General features: G+C 40.3%; 3 protein-coding genes across 4 annotated transcripts; 1 reads left to right on the top strand and 2 right to left on the bottom strand.

Annotated features, from left to right (window-relative positions):
• Nucleotides 1–1068: 1068 nt before the first annotated feature.
• Nucleotides 1069–5708, top strand: emp1a (epithelial membrane protein 1a). The gene is made up of 5 exons (XM_088303324.1): nt 1069–1195; nt 1982–2065; nt 2469–2568; nt 2768–2908; nt 4424–5708. The coding sequence occupies exons 2-5, from the start codon at nt 1991–1993 to the stop codon at nt 4579–4581; spliced, it is 474 nt and encodes a 157-aa protein (XP_088159450.1). The 5' UTR covers nt 1069–1195; nt 1982–1990; the 3' UTR covers nt 4582–5708.
• A 366-nt stretch (nt 5709–6074) lies between these two features.
• On the bottom strand, nt 6075–11208 carry LOC148332283 (40-kDa huntingtin-associated protein-like). Its single transcript, XM_088303323.1, has 12 exons — nt 11086–11208; nt 10675–10721; nt 10488–10560; nt 9878–10037; nt 9695–9763; nt 9491–9611; nt 9134–9226; nt 8518–8582; nt 6984–7065; nt 6810–6856; nt 6430–6485; nt 6075–6329 (listed from the first exon to the last, which is right to left on the bottom strand). Exons 1-12 carry the CDS (start codon nt 11142–11144, stop codon nt 6248–6250), a joined length of 954 nt encoding a protein of 317 aa, XP_088159449.1. The 5' UTR covers nt 11145–11208; the 3' UTR covers nt 6075–6247.
• Nucleotides 11209–11547: 339 nt separating this feature from the next.
• Nucleotides 11548–14431, bottom strand: LOC148332282 (uncharacterized). Of its 2 annotated transcripts, XM_088302932.1 has the most exons (6): nt 14275–14431; nt 13929–14198; nt 12383–12504; nt 11990–12118; nt 11793–11903; nt 11548–11717 (listed from the first exon to the last, which is right to left on the bottom strand). In XM_088302932.1, exons 1-6 carry the CDS (start codon nt 14363–14365, stop codon nt 11655–11657), a joined length of 786 nt encoding a protein of 261 aa, XP_088159058.1. In that variant the 5' UTR covers nt 14366–14431; the 3' UTR covers nt 11548–11654. The 2 variants fall into 2 exon arrangements, with proteins under 2 accessions (XP_088159058.1, XP_088159057.1); XM_088302931.1 differs by having other exon boundaries at nt 11548–11903.
• Between the last annotated feature and the right edge of the window lie 1389 nt (nt 14432–15820).

Genomic DNA, 15820 nt, shown 5'->3' with positions numbered 1-15820 from the left:
GGCATTTACTGATACAGCAAAAAGCTTGAGTTGAATATTGCTTCACATGGGATGTAACCACATTTTTTTTTTTTTTGCTGCACGTTTAAATACTTTTAGGTTACCCTGCCTCATCACTTGGGCTTTGGATTCTTAAACTCCACTGTCCTGTTGTACCTGGGGTGATTAAAGAAACTAATCTCTCTAGCCGTGTCAATAAAAAAAAAAAAAATAGAAAACATGATCTTATTGTGTTTTTTTTTTTCTTTCATTTTTTATGGTTGAGTGAAAGTATGTTCCTGCTATGACAGCTGTTGGTAAATCAGTGTGAGTGCATTGCCTGGCAGGCTCTGGATAATCAATTCTAAGCTTTTCATTATCGATTTGAACCAGTATCAGACTCCAGACTTTCAGCCTTGTGCTCTACACTGCATGCACTTACTGTACATGCCAATAGTACATTCATACTTCATGAATCAAGATGAGACAAAAGTTCATCATGATAAGAACAAACAAACAAACATATGCAGGTAGGCAGTGAAGTGGTGCCTTCTGAAGCACATTTTCCATGAAATATTGGTCAAATTCTGTACTCAGACATTACAGCATTCAACTTTGGAACTTCCGCGCCTTAATTTGTATGACGTGTGATAGCAGTACAACAGGATTTGCGGTTAGTTGGCAGCTGCACAACTACAGTATTACTTTCCATAGCCCAAAGGCGTGTATTTACGTGGGATAACTACAATAGTTGGTGATGTTACCAGGATCACAATGCTTCATTTCTTTTTTTGTTGGCATTTCAGATTCCATTCATTCATTACAAATTAACTACAATTATTCTGCAATATTCATGTCCAGTATTACCTGATAGTCATGCAGGAAAAAAACCTCATGTTCATTGACTGCACATTCAAAGAAACGTTTTGAGAAACATTCCAAACAAGGGTGAAGGAAGAAACGTTTTAAAATTGGTTAGTGTGTGTCTGTGTGTGCGTGTGTGGGTGTGGGGACAAGCATGCAGAGTAGCTTTTGGTGAGTGTGGACATTTCATTGAAGAGGAAAAAAATGTGAAACTTTCTGGGTGGGGCTTGCACAAGGGGAAGAGAGGGAAAACAGGCCGATGTGTGTGTGTCCAAGTCAGAGTTGGGTGGGTCTTCTACTGCCGTTCACATTTTCCAAATAACTCCCGGGCTGTGCGTTCGAGCGCTATCAGGTAATATTTGATTATCCTCGATTGCATTTTTACTTTTAATCATTCCTCTCCTTCAGCTGAGTGAAACGCGCATTTTTTTGGGTGGTTTTGTGGTGACTTAAAGTACAGGAAGGCGGGATTCGTGGCGTAGCCCAAACTTTCAAAGGAGCTCGGAAGGGTTGAAAAGTTTCGAGCGTAAAAGGCGCGCATTGGAAACCATTCATATTCGAACGGTAACCGCCACAAATGACGATAACCGTGCGCTGAAACTTTCATTATCTTCATTATTCTAATTATGGTCAGGCGTCGTGTTCTCGCGCTCTTTTCAAAGCCGTTGACGGCATTGTACAGTAGAGGGCCTGCGTGTGTAATTTGGGAATGTCCGACACCCTCGCTACAAATGCGCCTTTCTCGTCGACGAAAATAACTTCAAGCCTTGAATTCGAGTACATTGGCAGCGCTACAAATAGTACTTGTTGATTTATCCCGCGATGTGCGACAATAGATGTGTGAAAAAGGTTATTACATCGGCGTGGGGGAATTTGGGAGGGGGTATTTATGGGGGGTGGGTGCACATCTGTCTGTGGGGTTTTGGGGGGCGTTTTGTGTGTGTGTGTGTGTGTGTCGGGGGGGGGGTTCTGTCTGTCAGCTCCCATTCGCAGTGTTTTATCTGGGACAGCTGTGAGGGGCTTTCTGAAAGGGGGTGGTTGACTTAAATACAGTAAAGGCTTTGCATCCTTCTACACACGGTTGCGCGCACAACCCTGCAGTCCCTCCAAATCACTGTTGCTGTATTTCTTTTGCCAGAGGGTCACAATGTTGATGTTGGCTGGAATTGTTGTTGTGCATCTCACCACCATTATCCTGCTCCTCGTTGCAACCATTGATAATGTAAGTATCGTTTTTTTTTTTAAATTCATACAACGCCCCCCCCCCCCCAAAAAAAAAATACTGGCGTTCCAATCATGCATATTTTACCCAAATGAAAGCCTGGGTCTGAAGTGGGGACAAGCAGGTGTTATTTAAACAGTTTTATGGCACATTTTGAATGGGTGAGGGTTAGTATTTTACCACCCACACCCACATCGTGTCTACATGCTGTATATTTCTACTAGCCAATGCTTGGACGGATGTGGATCTTAAAAGTTATAAAAGTTTTATCCTGAGAGAGAGCAAAATGATTGCCAAACTGCAAACAGGCAATAGAAATGGATCCAAATTTAGTGTCGAGACAAAACTCCCTGAAATCAATATCTGGATTTCATGGCATAATAATGTCCGTGTATCTCTGTAGGCCTGGTGGACCACTGATGCGTTGTCAACTGACTTGTGGGGAAGATGGGAGCTGGTCAACTCAGCCTGGCATTACACTAACCTGAAAGACTACCCAGAAGGTAAATAATACATAAAATTTGCTCACCTGACAGATGCTGTTTTATGTCCCACTGTTGTGAATAGGATATGGTAGCAGGTGTTAGGTATATCATTGGCGCGCACGTAACAGCTAATAGGTTAGCAAATTATGAGTGTTACCATTTACAGTTGCAATTGCATTTTTGTCATTCCTTCACTGTGCATGTGTTACTATTGCAGAGTACCTTCAAGCGGTACAGGCGACGTCAGTGCTGGCCTGCATCTTCGCCATCCTAGCCTTGTTTGTCTTTGTGGCACAGCTCTTCACTCTGCCCAAAGGCCAGCGCTTCACCTTCACCGGCGTTTTACAGTTGCTGGCTTGTGAGTAATAACAGCCTTGTTTTGTACAACCAGGGGGAACCCTTCACTCCCCTCTTTTAGATGGTGTGCTTAAACGTTTTTACAATGCATGAGCTAATTCTCCGATTAAGCGCCTATTCACATTCTGGACATTCTTACTGAGAAAGAAGTGTGGATCATTGCAAATCCATAATGATGGGGTGGGATCGATTAATGCTGCGAGTTTACTTGCTAGTAGCCAGAGGCAGGGTTCAATCACAGCACATTTATTTGTTCTGCATGATACAATTAAGACAAGGGTTGTGTGTTCTCGAGTCTCAAGAATATGCTGGGTTCAACTTGCACAAGACTAATGGAATGTCCTGCATAAAAAACACTGACTGAAAATACATTTTATCCGGATAAGCACCAAATAGTACACATAAAAAATGTCACAAAGTTAAATAGCAGGACAGAAATGATATTCTGCTTGAAAAATGAATTTAAATATTAGACGCAACAAAGTACTGATGTGAACATTGCAATGGTGTTTTCTTAAAGTGGGGTCCCACCTCCCCAAGGGGGCGCCAGAGGATTTGAGGGGAAATACAGTATCTTAAGAAAAACAAAGAAGAAACATTAACGCTAAGCTAACTTCAGCAACATGCTAAATGTAAATTGGGTTGTTTAGTTCTAACAGTGAAGGGCGGAATACCTATGGTTATTTTAAATTTAAATAATAAATCGGGTTATGAACAGCCCAGAATTTTAAGGTGATTTTAAATTGTTGGTTTGAGTGAGATGTAATGGTTTGGAAAAGGTTATATTGTACATGGAATAGGAAGCCTTTATGTTGCTACAATTGCCCTAGGGTGTTTCACTCACTTCTCAATATAATGGACTCTCACAATTGAGCAGAAAAGTGAGTCATGCGAATCCCCCTGATGGGTCATGATTTTCTGCTCTAAATATTTGTAACAGTCATTGTCATATCCATTAAAAATAGATTTCACAGGCTGATTCATGTTGGAATCTCAGTGGGTGATAGACAGATTGATAAAATGTTACACCAAATGCTTTTATCTCGTTTGATATTATTTTAACGAGTGCTCTAATACGTTACGGCCAGTCCTGATTTTGATTAAAATACCATATTTCCTCTAATTGTGGCCTTTGCTTCCATGCACCAATGAATCATGGGGTGTGTCGTCCACATAAATAATAAACGGTGCCTTGAAGGGAATCTTAAAAATAAGTCACTAATACCACCACGTATTACCAAAACATACACTGCATTATGGATTGGAATAAGCCAAAAGCCATCAACAATCTGTGTCTTGTCTTCTAACAAAAAGCGATCAAAAAAGTTGCGATAAGAATACTGTGTATTCCATGTTCATGATTCACATGTCATAGATGGCTAATACTCTCTGTAGTTAAGTAAACACCCTCAGGCAGTACACGAGTGAATTGTTCTTGTGTTGAGTGTTATTATTGGTTTTTGGAGTTACCGGTTATGAGTACAAATTGTCTTGAGCGTTCACGTCTCGCCCGCAGGTCTGTGTATAATGATAGCTGCCTCAATCTACACCGCCGAGTTCCACGTCGAAGAAACTGGAGCATACGGACACTCCTACATCCTGGCCTGGATCTCATTTGTCCTCACACTGCTCTTAGCCATCACCTATCTCGTCCTGCGGAAAAAGAGCGAGTGAGTGGAAATAGAGGAGGACGGGACCCGGGATCACATTACTTCTTAATTGGGACGTTCAAGAAGTATCCTCTAAATTGGTGACAAATATTTGGGAGTAAAAAAACTGAAATATTGCTCAATCACTTAAAAAAGCAATTAAAAAAATACTTGTGATAAGCCTAACTCATTTAGAATTTTATTGGGAAGATTTCACCCCCGCCCAATTAATTTGATGATATAGACTATATGGGAGTAAAGTGCTTTCAATTTGTATAACAAGCCAATTTACATCATTACCAGAAAATTAGTTACAATGATGTAAAATAACTTTTAACATCTAATGCAAGTTAGGCATATGTCATCTGTGACTCTACTAGCTTGCTGCTAGTTAGCGTAGCATACAATTAGGGAGAAGTGGGAGAGACATTTGTCCTTTTTTTTTTTTTTTATATATATAGTTTACACAAAAGGAGTTTTAGAAGGTCTTACATGTGGATTTTGTTACCTTTGAATGATGTAGCCTCTATGCTAAGCTAACCCAAACTACAGCCTGATATGGCTTCCATACATTTACTGTGCAAACAGGAGTGTAGCATCTCTGTGCCTTAAGTCTCACACTGTTGGCTCTTTTGAAATAAAGCCATCAGTTAAGATTATTTTGGAAGTAGGGTGTTGTAAGAAGTCTAAATGCTCACCCCCTCAAATGAAACTGACGCTTCCAGCAACCACCACAACAAAGAACCGAACATTCTGTGTTAAGTTACAGCATGTTAGTAACACTACTACGCGTTCCCTGTTGCAGTACTTGAACAACTAAACTAGCCTTAATTGAAAATACCAGTAGTTTTAAGTCATGTATCTTTATTTTATGATTGAAGTATAGTGTATCCTTGTTTTATCCATGTACATTGTAACCATTATATTTTTGTAACATTTTGTAATGTGCCTTTACTTTTCAAACTATGTTTTGCATTTTGTTTGTAGTAGGCTGCTATCTAAAAAAAAGTACATCAATTTGTACATGTGAGCCAGGAATGGAGGACGACAGTGTTTCATTTGATCATATTTCTAAACAATGCATTAGAAGGTTTGTAATTACATTGGAGTGAAGCCATATACTATAATCAATAAAACAACAAGTAACAAACATCTTCATGCTTCATTCATCAAATCAAGATCAACAATAAATGGATGGATAAATACTCTATGTGCGAATAAGTGCTATTTTAGTAACCTTACGTTAAGGTTTGGGATTCAAATCTTTGCTTTGACTTTGCACGTTCTCCCTGAGCCTACGTTTACTCTGGCATCATCCCACATTGTAAAAACATGCGTTTTTAATTAACTTAAAAACTCTAAATTGTCCAGAGGTGTGAATGTGAGTATGAATGGTTGCTTGTCAAAATGTACCCTGGTGGGTTGCACACAAAGTCAACCAGAACGACCTCTAGCTCAGCCGTAACTCTGAGGACAAGCGCTATAGAAAATAGATGTAAGTCCCATTCTGGGTAAAAGCATGAAAAAATGTTAACATCATACCACGTAATGCTTTTTTTCAAGGTTTTACATTTTGTATTTCTCGAGTGCATGCGTTTCTTGAGGTCTTACAACAGACCCAGTCACAAGCAGGAATGTTTCCATGATGTTAGCTATCGTTCCCAGAGGAAGCAGATGAGAACAGGACGCTACTAAATGCCTTGGCCAGACGGTGTGATGCGCTCTTGAACCACTAGGTGGAGGAGGTGATTCTGCTCAGCGGTCAGCAGTGGCCTGAGGTGGAAAACACAAATATAACACACTGTAAATGTAAAATCCACCACGGGCGTCGGCAAACTGCTCGTGATGGAGATAAACATTTTGGAATGCGTACCATAGCTCAGTCTGAAGAGACTTCAGGGACTCTGTGTCTTTCTCCTGGCATGCCATCTGTGAAACACATTGGCTTTCATATGCTGCGCAAATAAATTCAGATGGCCTTGACATGGGATGTAACTCTGTTGCTTGTTCATAAACTCAGTTGCTATTTCATTAGAAACTCCTCTTTTTTTGTCACGGCTTCACAAAGCAACAGTACTATTATCGCTCCTTTGAGGACACGTGCATGAATGCTGCCGATTAAAACGGGAAAACTGAGATCCATTTAAAAAGCAGGGCCAATCCCAGCACGTTTATAACGGCTTTACAAAAGGCCCCGAGGAGAAGACCAGGAAATCCTGTCAAGTGCAAAAGTATGCGGCTGATGAAACTCACCACCACCGACTGCAGGAGCAGGAAAACATTCTCGGGTAGGAAGGTCACTGAAAGAGAACATGAGCTCAGTGGACTTCAAATAATTGTCAATTGTAGCAAGTCACTGACTTCTCAATCAAACAAAGACGGAAAAGGATCTTAGTGGTTTTGCTAAGAAATTAAAACCATCCCTACCTTGGCTGTGTGGGTCAAAGGACTCCCATGCGTATCTCTCCAGTGTTTGCGCATGTTCTGGTAGCAGCTTCTGAGGCGGAGGCTGCACAGAAAAGCAATCAGATTCAAACCACTAAAGAGGCTTTATGATTTACAATATGGGATCTGGAGGGGTGTAAGAACCAGCAATATGCTGGGGTATTGATTCCAATTGCGTAGGCGTTTCCTTCATCTCACACTAAACCTTTCAATCTCATCTGCGTTTTGCAATTTGATGGCTGCGTGCCACTGACATTTTTGCCTTTGCTCATGCAGCTCATCGGAACAACGCTCCTTTACATCTGCTGGACTGCATTTTTACTTACAGGTTCATTCTCACAAACCTGAAATACAGCCTTATAGATAACAATGTATACCTATCCCACCAGATCTCCTCCAATTGCTGTTCATGTAACCGAAAAGTCAGAATAGACGCGTCTTTTATTTTTGCAACCAGTTTGTGATATGCAGATTTTTGTGTGATGTAAAATAGAAATCGTAGGAACAGTATGGTTATCAGTGTTGGCCACAGGGCGGCACTATACAACCATCACTTTTCATTTGAGTTGAAGTGCAGATGGATTTTGTTCTTAAAGTAACAGACCAGTCAACATTCATTTTGTAGTATTCGATTAGTTTGTGTGTATAAGGAATAGAAATGCAAACAACAAGGGCATCTGATTTTCTGAAAAAAAAAAAAAAAAGAAAGAAAAAAAAAAAAAAAAGGTTTAAGACGATTAAGCATCAAAACATGCAGCGTTGCACACACCGCCACAACAAAACACAAACAGGTCTGCAGTCATTCGTCTCGGTTCACACACCATGGCGACAGTAACACTCGGTAGGATATTTAATTCTGATAAACAGCAAGCTGTTACAAGTAAGGAAGACATATGTTTGATAAGAGTTTGTACTTGTGCGACTGTATTGGAACAAATCTACTACAATGTTGTTAACACGTTTTTATTTTGTTTGTCCACAACAGTTGCCAAATAAAATGTTTTGGTTCCCGGCTTATTTTGGAGCAATGAGCATTGAGTCCACTGTTACCACTTTATCTGTTTGTAATACATAATCCTTACTAGTTGATCAGAAAGTCTTTGCTCTTGGGTGGAAACCTTGTATGCCAAGTTTGAACTGAAACGGACTAAAACCTTTTTGAATTTTCGTCTTGACTTTTCGTCGACTAAATTCATGAAAAGTAGACTAAAACTATTTTTTTGAGTTTCCGCTGACTAAAACCTTTTGGAGTTTTTGTCAACTAAAACTAGACTTAACCTATCGCGAATAAGAATGACTAAATGTGATGAAAACAAACAAGCATTTTCGTCAAAAAGACTGAGCCGAAGATGCCTACCAAAAACAACACTGCACGTCGGAAGTGTTAATATGCATATGTATAATAATGAGGCAACGCTCCCAAAGTGGCTAACATCCATAATCTAACTGGTTGTGTTCTAATATTTTTTGAAGCACTGCTGACCTGCACCTATATGTATAAAAACATGGATTGTACCTCAAGCAGCATCAACAGTAGCACTCTGGAAATTTCACATCTTGCCACAATGTCCAGAAAAGCACCTGTAAGATAGATCGATTTAAAGAAAATAAAACACGTCAGTGTCAAACATACTGGGAGGAAGGGACGCAACAGCTAAGCAACAGAACAGGATGGGTGAGGCGTGGACAGGGCAAGAATGGACAGGTAATGAACCTAACAGTGATACCAATGTATGGTGCGAGTACCCAACCATTATCCCTGCAGTTGTGCTGTGTCGTGCACTAAAATTGAAGAGGCAGGTGGGGATGAGGCAGCTTGGCTACATAGCACTACTAATGCGCAGCCTGCCACGTGACACAAAACCACCCAAAAGATGCACATGCAGTAGATGTGACACAGGACAGCACAATAGTGCGATCTGCCGGCCGATTCCCCCACACCCTCTGTGGAAGCTCGAGTGTGAATGTGCGGAATACTTAGTGTTTAAGTGGGGGAATTTCTGTTTATTCATATAATGGTACATTTGATATTTTAAAAATGTTGTGATAGGAATTATGGGTTTGCCAATTTTTCTTTTTAAACATCGATACATTTAAATGACCAAAGCCTGAGAAATGCAAATGAGCCTCACCGACAGGGGTGCTGGTGCCTGGTAGCTGCAGTCCTCTCTCCTGGCAAGTGAGCTGCATTTCTGTAAACACTGACAAGGCGCCATCGTAGTCACCTACACACAGAAAAGAAAACAAACAAACACAAAATCAAAATAAGTTATAGCATGTCAAAGATCTGCTAACACACCTCTTTATTGATTCATCTGTAAATCAGATGTTAGGCTAATTTGGGTTGCAGGTGATCTGGAGGCTTTCCGCGCTGACTTGTAGTAAGAAATAATGAAAAGCAGAAATAATGCTTGCACAGTTTAACTGACTTGATGGAGCACATCATCGACACAAATAGAGAAGCTAGGAGGAGCATCAGCTCAACTCACGTGTGAGAATTTTACATGAAGCCATTTCTCCCATTGACAGAAGAGCTTCCACTGGCATTTGTGTCTGCAGCTCTGCGGCCCTCTGGTAATGGAGAATAGCTTCTCCTGGTCGGTTCATCTCCTATTGAAGATGAGGCATCATACAGAATGAAATAAAAAATGCAGTATTCCTTATAGAGTACCACATGTACAAGTACAGCTTACTTTGAGTGCATTGCCAAGTTCTAAACATAGACTGGCTGCCATCACAGGCTGGTTCATTTCAACATATACCTGCAAGAACAACAGCATTATCTGTCAGTCACTGGATGCATGAATGCATACTTGGCACAAAAGACAGATTTTCACACGAGAAAAAAAAAAATGAAATAGCGCATCACGGTGAACCTTAATGGCAAAACCGTAGCAGTTGAGTGCAGCTTGCAAATGCTCGTCAAAGCCTGGTGCCTGCAGAGAGCGATTCTCCTTCTCAGAGGAAAGAAAAAGCCGTGCAGCATCAGTTAGAGCCAGAGCTTCTCCAGGAGCGTTAAACAGAGTCTGCTCACACCTGCAGGAAACACAATCACAACACGATAATATACAGAAGTCAAACGCTGCCGCACCTGCACAGTTTGGAATAAAAGTTTAATTATCATTAGAGTTTGACTAAAGGAACAGATTGTTTCTATTGACATAGTTTTGTCATAAATGCTTCAAAATTGGTGCAGTCTTTACTATATTTAAACGCTTACAAACAAAAACATTAGGTACACCAAATGAGATGTAAAGTTATATTTGATCTATTACTGCATATTGATGCTCATTCAGACCAAATATAGAAAAAAGATAGTGTTCCTATTGAATTCAGATATGGGATCAGGGCGTTTACAGCCTAATTCTTGAACCTGGAAACACATTTGTTTGTATAATCTCTGTCTACTTGGAACTAGCACATCGGTGTCAAATCCTTTTGGGCAAATAAAACTTGCATATATAATTTGTGCATGAGTTTTCTTACCGGGCCATGGCCAGGTTGCAGAAGGCAGCATACTGCAGACAGTCCTGCTGCTTTAGCTCCTTGGCAAGCTGGCCTGTAGTAACAAACATCGCTGAATATAAGAGGAGCAAAAAATGGTGGATGGAGAAGCTAAACAAGGAGCAATGTGCACAATCGATTCGCTCGTTAACTGAACATCAAAACCTACCAAACTGTTCACTTGCCTCCGCGACATTTGGCTTCCGAAGAAAACGTCTGCAACGAGGACAACAAAATGTTGACAACTTACACAACAACCAAAATGTTACTGTGTCATCATGGATTGATGCCGAGCAAGTGTTAGCAAGCTGACGGCTTCATCAAGCGTCGCTACACTGTGCGGCGCCAACGCTGGCTACCAAATAGAAGATGTGTATCCTAGTTTAAAAATATTTTCACGAAACATCTGTTTGTGCAATGCAGTAACCGCGGGGCAGAGAGCCACTCATACATATTACATCCTCTTGGCAGTCGAGAGAAGCTAGCAAACTCGAGCTCGCTTGCTAAGCAGCAACATAATTACTTCTAGAAACCTTTCAATTCATGTTATTTTTTTAATACTCATTCCACCAACACTTACTTTTTAAGCTTATTCGATACTGCACGGTATCTCGCCAAGAAGTCACTTTCTGCAGCCATAGTCACCGTAAGTATAAACAAACACAACTCGGAAGTGCAGCAACTGATAGCAATGTTGTGATTGGCTTGTACTTCTTCTTCTACTAACTGATTCTAAGCTATTGGTAAACAGCTTATTATTACATTACCGCCACCTACTGGTGCAGAGTGTGGCTCTTGGTTTTACGCAAAGGCTGAACTTTCTCTCAAAACTTCGAAGATAATTTGGCTTTTTATCCTCTTTAAGCTTTCAATCAAATTTCTTCCCTCAACCACATATACCAGAAGGAATTCCTCACATCTACCCATAATCATACGTTCCCATCCTGATTGATGTGTTGTATGACCAAAGCGCTTTCTTTATGTTATTCTTCTATTCTTCTTATTTACAATTAAACTTGTCAGTTTTTGTATCTCAGAAAGGTTTACAGACAGGCAGAATGAACTTTATTCACTTAATTACATGTCTTTACAGTATATACAGTATATAATTTATGGGTTACAATGTCAGCCAGGGTTGATCTTTATGATTCAGAAATTCTCATAGACAGACTCAAATACCCCTTCCTCTTGAGCCTGCATGCTTTGTTCCCCCTGAGGAGAGAAATTTATGTTGATCTTGTCATACATTTCTGTATGTGTGATAAGGTAGCAAGAGACCGCACTGACCGGTTTCTGGCTGGTTTTTGGTCCGAGAGCAGGTTTCTTCAGCTGTGACTCTGTGTTGACAGCTGAGCGGTCAAGCACATCATAAATGGAGCGTGGTCGTGGCTCAAGACTCTAAAACGTTCTTTCTTATCAGTTGAACAGTGAAAAAGGGACAACAATAATGACATGAATGTGCCTACACTCGGCGGCATACTTACAGCATAGAGGGATGCGGAAGAAGATATTATTAAGCCCTTGCCGTCATCTTCAGGCTTTTCTGCTTGTGGTCGTTCTTTGTTCTGCTTTCGATCAGTGCTTGGATTGCTACACTTAGGGATTTGTTTTTTCTAAAATTTGTTGGGGGAAAAAAACAATCTTGCAAAAATAAATAAATGACTAATTACAAACTTTTGCAAAGTCATGTTGTGGACCTTTTTAAATTGCGGCATATCGACTAGGTGATCGGGTTCAATTTAACTTAGACATTATTTGGCTTTGTTAAAAAGAATGCAAGACAAAGACTGCTGAGCTGAATGTGTGAAACATCTCTGTTATTGCAACATGCTGTTAAATAACTTCAAACACTAGATTGCAGGTGAGGCCCATCTTACCCAAGTTCCTCTGAAGACATAGAAAGAGCTGAGCACACTAAAAACCAGCAACACACCGCTGAAGACGGCCACCACTATGAAATCTGTGTAGTCGACCATCGAGATATCCCTAAAGCCTTCATCTGGAAGAATACAATTTTCATGACATATTTAGAAGCCAGATTTATTAAAAGTGAGTATAAAAAAAACAAACAAAATGTTTACTTTACTTTCCTCGTGACATTAAATCATGGACACAATTATGGCCAACCGAGCTTTAAACAGTGGTGTAGGATTTCCGCTAAGCCAACATCACTGCTTCAGTGCTTGTACTTACAGAAATGAATAATCAAATCAAAGGTTTTGTCAATTTAGGACATCCAATTGATCATATAGCTAACAAATGCCTCCCTCAAGTCACTTTATAAGGTCACAGAATGGTGGTTCGAATGTTGTAGTCACCCAATTTAGTTACAAGAGAAAACATATTACAGTACACGAGAGGCAGTGCAGCTCTACACCACAACAAACTTCAACCATAATCATAAACATGTTACGACATTAGCAATTTCACATTAGCCTTGAGAAGGCAGAATTGTGTAACTCTCGTACTGGATCTCATTAAATGGAGCAGGTGGACCACCCAAAGTGTTACATTCATAAACCCCTGCAAGAAAAGTCATGAATTATTTAACGATAATAGCAACAACAACAACAAAAGTTATTTTGGTCAGTTAAAGGAACATATAAGAGTCCAGAGGAATGTTTCAATAAACAAGAAGCTGGCCAGAAATACCCACTGTTGCCACAACTCAGATTTACATCAGAACATTCCATGCTGGGGGGGAAAAAAAAGGGCTTCTTCTTTTGTGAGCGTTCCAGCGTTTGCCCTTCTGGAAGTAAAGTAGCTTGCAGGCAAATGCCACCCTATTTGTTCGATTAAAAGGGTTCATTGTCTGACATCCTGCTTGATGAGCAGTGAAGACTGCATACAACTCAGAATAATCAAAATATGTGGCTAAATTGTCAGTTTCACTTAGAAATATTTACAAAAAAAACCAACACTGAGTACATTTTATTATCAATTATACTGTGGGAAAAAAAAACTAAAACAGGCTGTGCATTTTCAGTGTAACGCTGCAAAATCATGAGGAGACAAAAGACGGATAAAGAGAAACCCCGATGCGGTCTTTAATTTTCACAAATATTTTGTACATTACTTGACCTTTCACGAATCTCACGTTTAAAGCACAACTATGGTAAAATAATCATTACTCTATGGAATAGATAACTGATTCATAAATATTGTAAAACTGTAATAAGAAAAGAAATACGACATAGTCCAAATCTCCAAATTACAGTGTTAAATTTCCATAACATCCACAGTCAGTGTGTCTCAAAATAATGTAAAAATATTAAACATTTCTGGTGTCAAATTCTGGTGTCAAAGTTAACTTTTGCAAAACCGTTTTGTAATTTGGCTTTTACCCGAGCAAGTCGGTGCATGAAACAAGAAACAATAAGCATGCAACTGCATGTTCCTTCTTCCTCACTGGTCTGTACTCACCTCTCAGGCGTAGAAACCAGTACGCTTTGGCCACCTTATACTGGCAATGATATTCTCCCGAACTCATGAGCATTTTCAGTTGAAGCACGCCCTTGTTGATCAATGGATGCCCTTGAGTTGCATGAACCTCGTGTTTAAAAATTGCCTGGTTGTTGGGGTCAAAGCACATCAAGACATCTTGACTTTGGTTTGCCGGGATGTGCAGCTCATAATGAACGTAGAGATCTTCACCCGTGAAAGCCACAAAGACGGTGTCGAAAAAGAATAATCCTGTGGGGGGGGGGGAAAGCAAAATACAACACACATGTAGAACATTATTTCTGAGGTACAATTGAGGGTCGCTTACTCAGATCCCCAGCCCCTGCGCACAAAGGAAGGAGCATTTTGAAAATCCAAATCAGCATTGGAAAAAGATGACAATTAGGTTGTGTTGCCATGTTTTAAAAGGTGTACACGCTCCTCTATTTATCCTCTTCTCTGGTGGCTCTCAGTTACCCGGTGTAACTAAACTAACAAGTGGGACTTCCTATTTCTGGGACATGCACTTCCTCAATATATTAGTCGCTCTCTGGGAACTCACAAGGGGACAGGAAATAGACACAGCCTTCATGATGTCGATTATTTTGAAGCATTTCACCTCACAAAAATTCAGGAAAAGAATATTAAACCTTTGGAAAGAAATGTATGTTGGGGGACTTATTTTGATCCCGAGTGCCGGGGGAGTTCCAAACATAGTCCGACTGGGTGCATGGATGGAGTTTTCTTTTTCGGTACTTTGCTAGACTAGTGCAAATAGAAGGCATGTACAACGTGTGAGCTCCCCTTGAGGATGATGTTTAGGTATTTGACCACGCATGTGATATGGGCAATTGAAGACTGCCTTTCACCTTGATTTGTTTCATAAATTGATTTCTAGAATGATTCAGAGGGATTTCCCAGACTTTCATATTTATGAATGAAATACGATTACATTCACCGCACCGAATCTGTTTATCGATGAATCAAATACTGGAATATCGCGTTACACGAACTGCTCTACTGTTAGGACCTGTTAAAATTGAATCTACTTTTTCTCACCAAATTGGTAGCAGCCAAAACACCTTCACAAACACTCTAAACTAGACTTTGTCCCAGCATGAAAATGAAATGGTTATGTGGCAGTTTTTAAGCTGCGCGCAGTCTACTTCCTGTGACCAATTTGTCAGCTACGTCTGGGGCACGATATAAATCACAGGTGTCAAACTCAAGACTGGGGGGGCCACATTGGGCCTGCCAAAGCACACTAAACCATGTCAATCAAGTACAAGTTGCTAAGTGCATGTAATGGAGAAAATAGAGATCGTCACTGCCCACTTCTGAGACACAATGTGAATGCGTGTGTGAGTGTGTGTGTGGAATTCCACACGTGGTAACAAATGGCCTGTCACAAATGTAGACCAGCTGTGAACCGTGGCAAGATTCCGTCACCATAACTTTTTTTTTTTTTTTTTCATTGCTTCCTTTTGTGTTTCCCTTTCCTCCAGTGACACTGTGCTCCTCTTTGGAGGCTGATATTCCACATGACTCTTTCCATTAAATCTTTCTGCGGACGTGCGTGTGTGTGTTGAAGGCCAACTGTGATGTCACCTCAGCTTGCACACAATGAAGACACACACAAACACACACGTCAAACACTACAATAAAATCTGGATGTCAGTTAGATTCAAATTCGTCATGCAATGTTATACTACACGCTGAAAAGGATTGAACAGAAACAGTCACAACTTAAAATCTTACTTACTTTTCTCCCTTTAGTTTTTTCACATTGTCAAAAACAGAGCTGACTTTGTGGCATATGTTCATTCTTCCTTGATGAAGGATGTCATCTTGACCATATTGTATTAAGCAGCCAG

The sequence above is a fragment of the Idiotropiscis lumnitzeri genome, chromosome 8 (genome assembly GCF_059441095.1).
Source record: "Idiotropiscis lumnitzeri isolate Australia: NSW breed Sydney's pygmy pipehorse chromosome 8, RoL_Ilum_1.0, whole genome shotgun sequence".
NCBI classification, from domain to species: domain Eukaryota; kingdom Metazoa; phylum Chordata; class Actinopteri; order Syngnathiformes; family Syngnathidae; genus Idiotropiscis; species Idiotropiscis lumnitzeri.
Note: the sequence above shows the minus strand (reverse complement) of the source record. Positions and strands in the feature narration are given on the sequence as shown.

Coding starts and splice junctions, on each gene's coding strand:
- emp1a (XM_088303324.1), top strand. CDS start 1,991: ATGTTGATGTTGGCTGGAATTGTTGTTGTGCATCTCACCACCATTATC. Junction 2,066..2,468: donor TCGTTGCAACCATTGATAAT/GTAAGTATCGTT, acceptor GTATCTCTGTAG/GCCTGGTGGACCACTGATGC. Junction 2,569..2,767: donor CCTGAAAGACTACCCAGAAG/GTAAATAATACA, acceptor TTACTATTGCAG/AGTACCTTCAAGCGGTACAG.
- LOC148332283 (XM_088303323.1), bottom strand. CDS start 11,144: ATGGCTGCAGAAAGTGACTTCTTGGCGAGATACCGTGCAGTATCGAAT. Junction 9,227..9,490: donor TTCATGTAAAATTCTCACAC/GTGAGTTGAGCT, acceptor TTCTGTGTGTAG/GTGACTACGATGGCGCCTTG. Junction 6,330..6,429: donor TCTCTTCAGACTGAGCTATG/GTACGCATTCCA, acceptor TTTCCACCTCAG/GCCACTGCTGACCGCTGAGC.
- LOC148332282 (XM_088302931.1), bottom strand. CDS start 14,365: ATGGCAACACAACCTAATTGTCATCTTTTTCCAATGCTGATTTGGATT. Junction 14,199..14,274: donor CGCAGGGGCTGGGGATCTGA/GTAAGCGACCCT, acceptor CCCCCCCCACAG/GATTATTCTTTTTCGACACC. Junction 12,505..13,928: donor CTGGTTTCTACGCCTGAGAG/GTGAGTACAGAC, acceptor GTATTCTTCCAG/ATGAAGGCTTTAGGGATATC.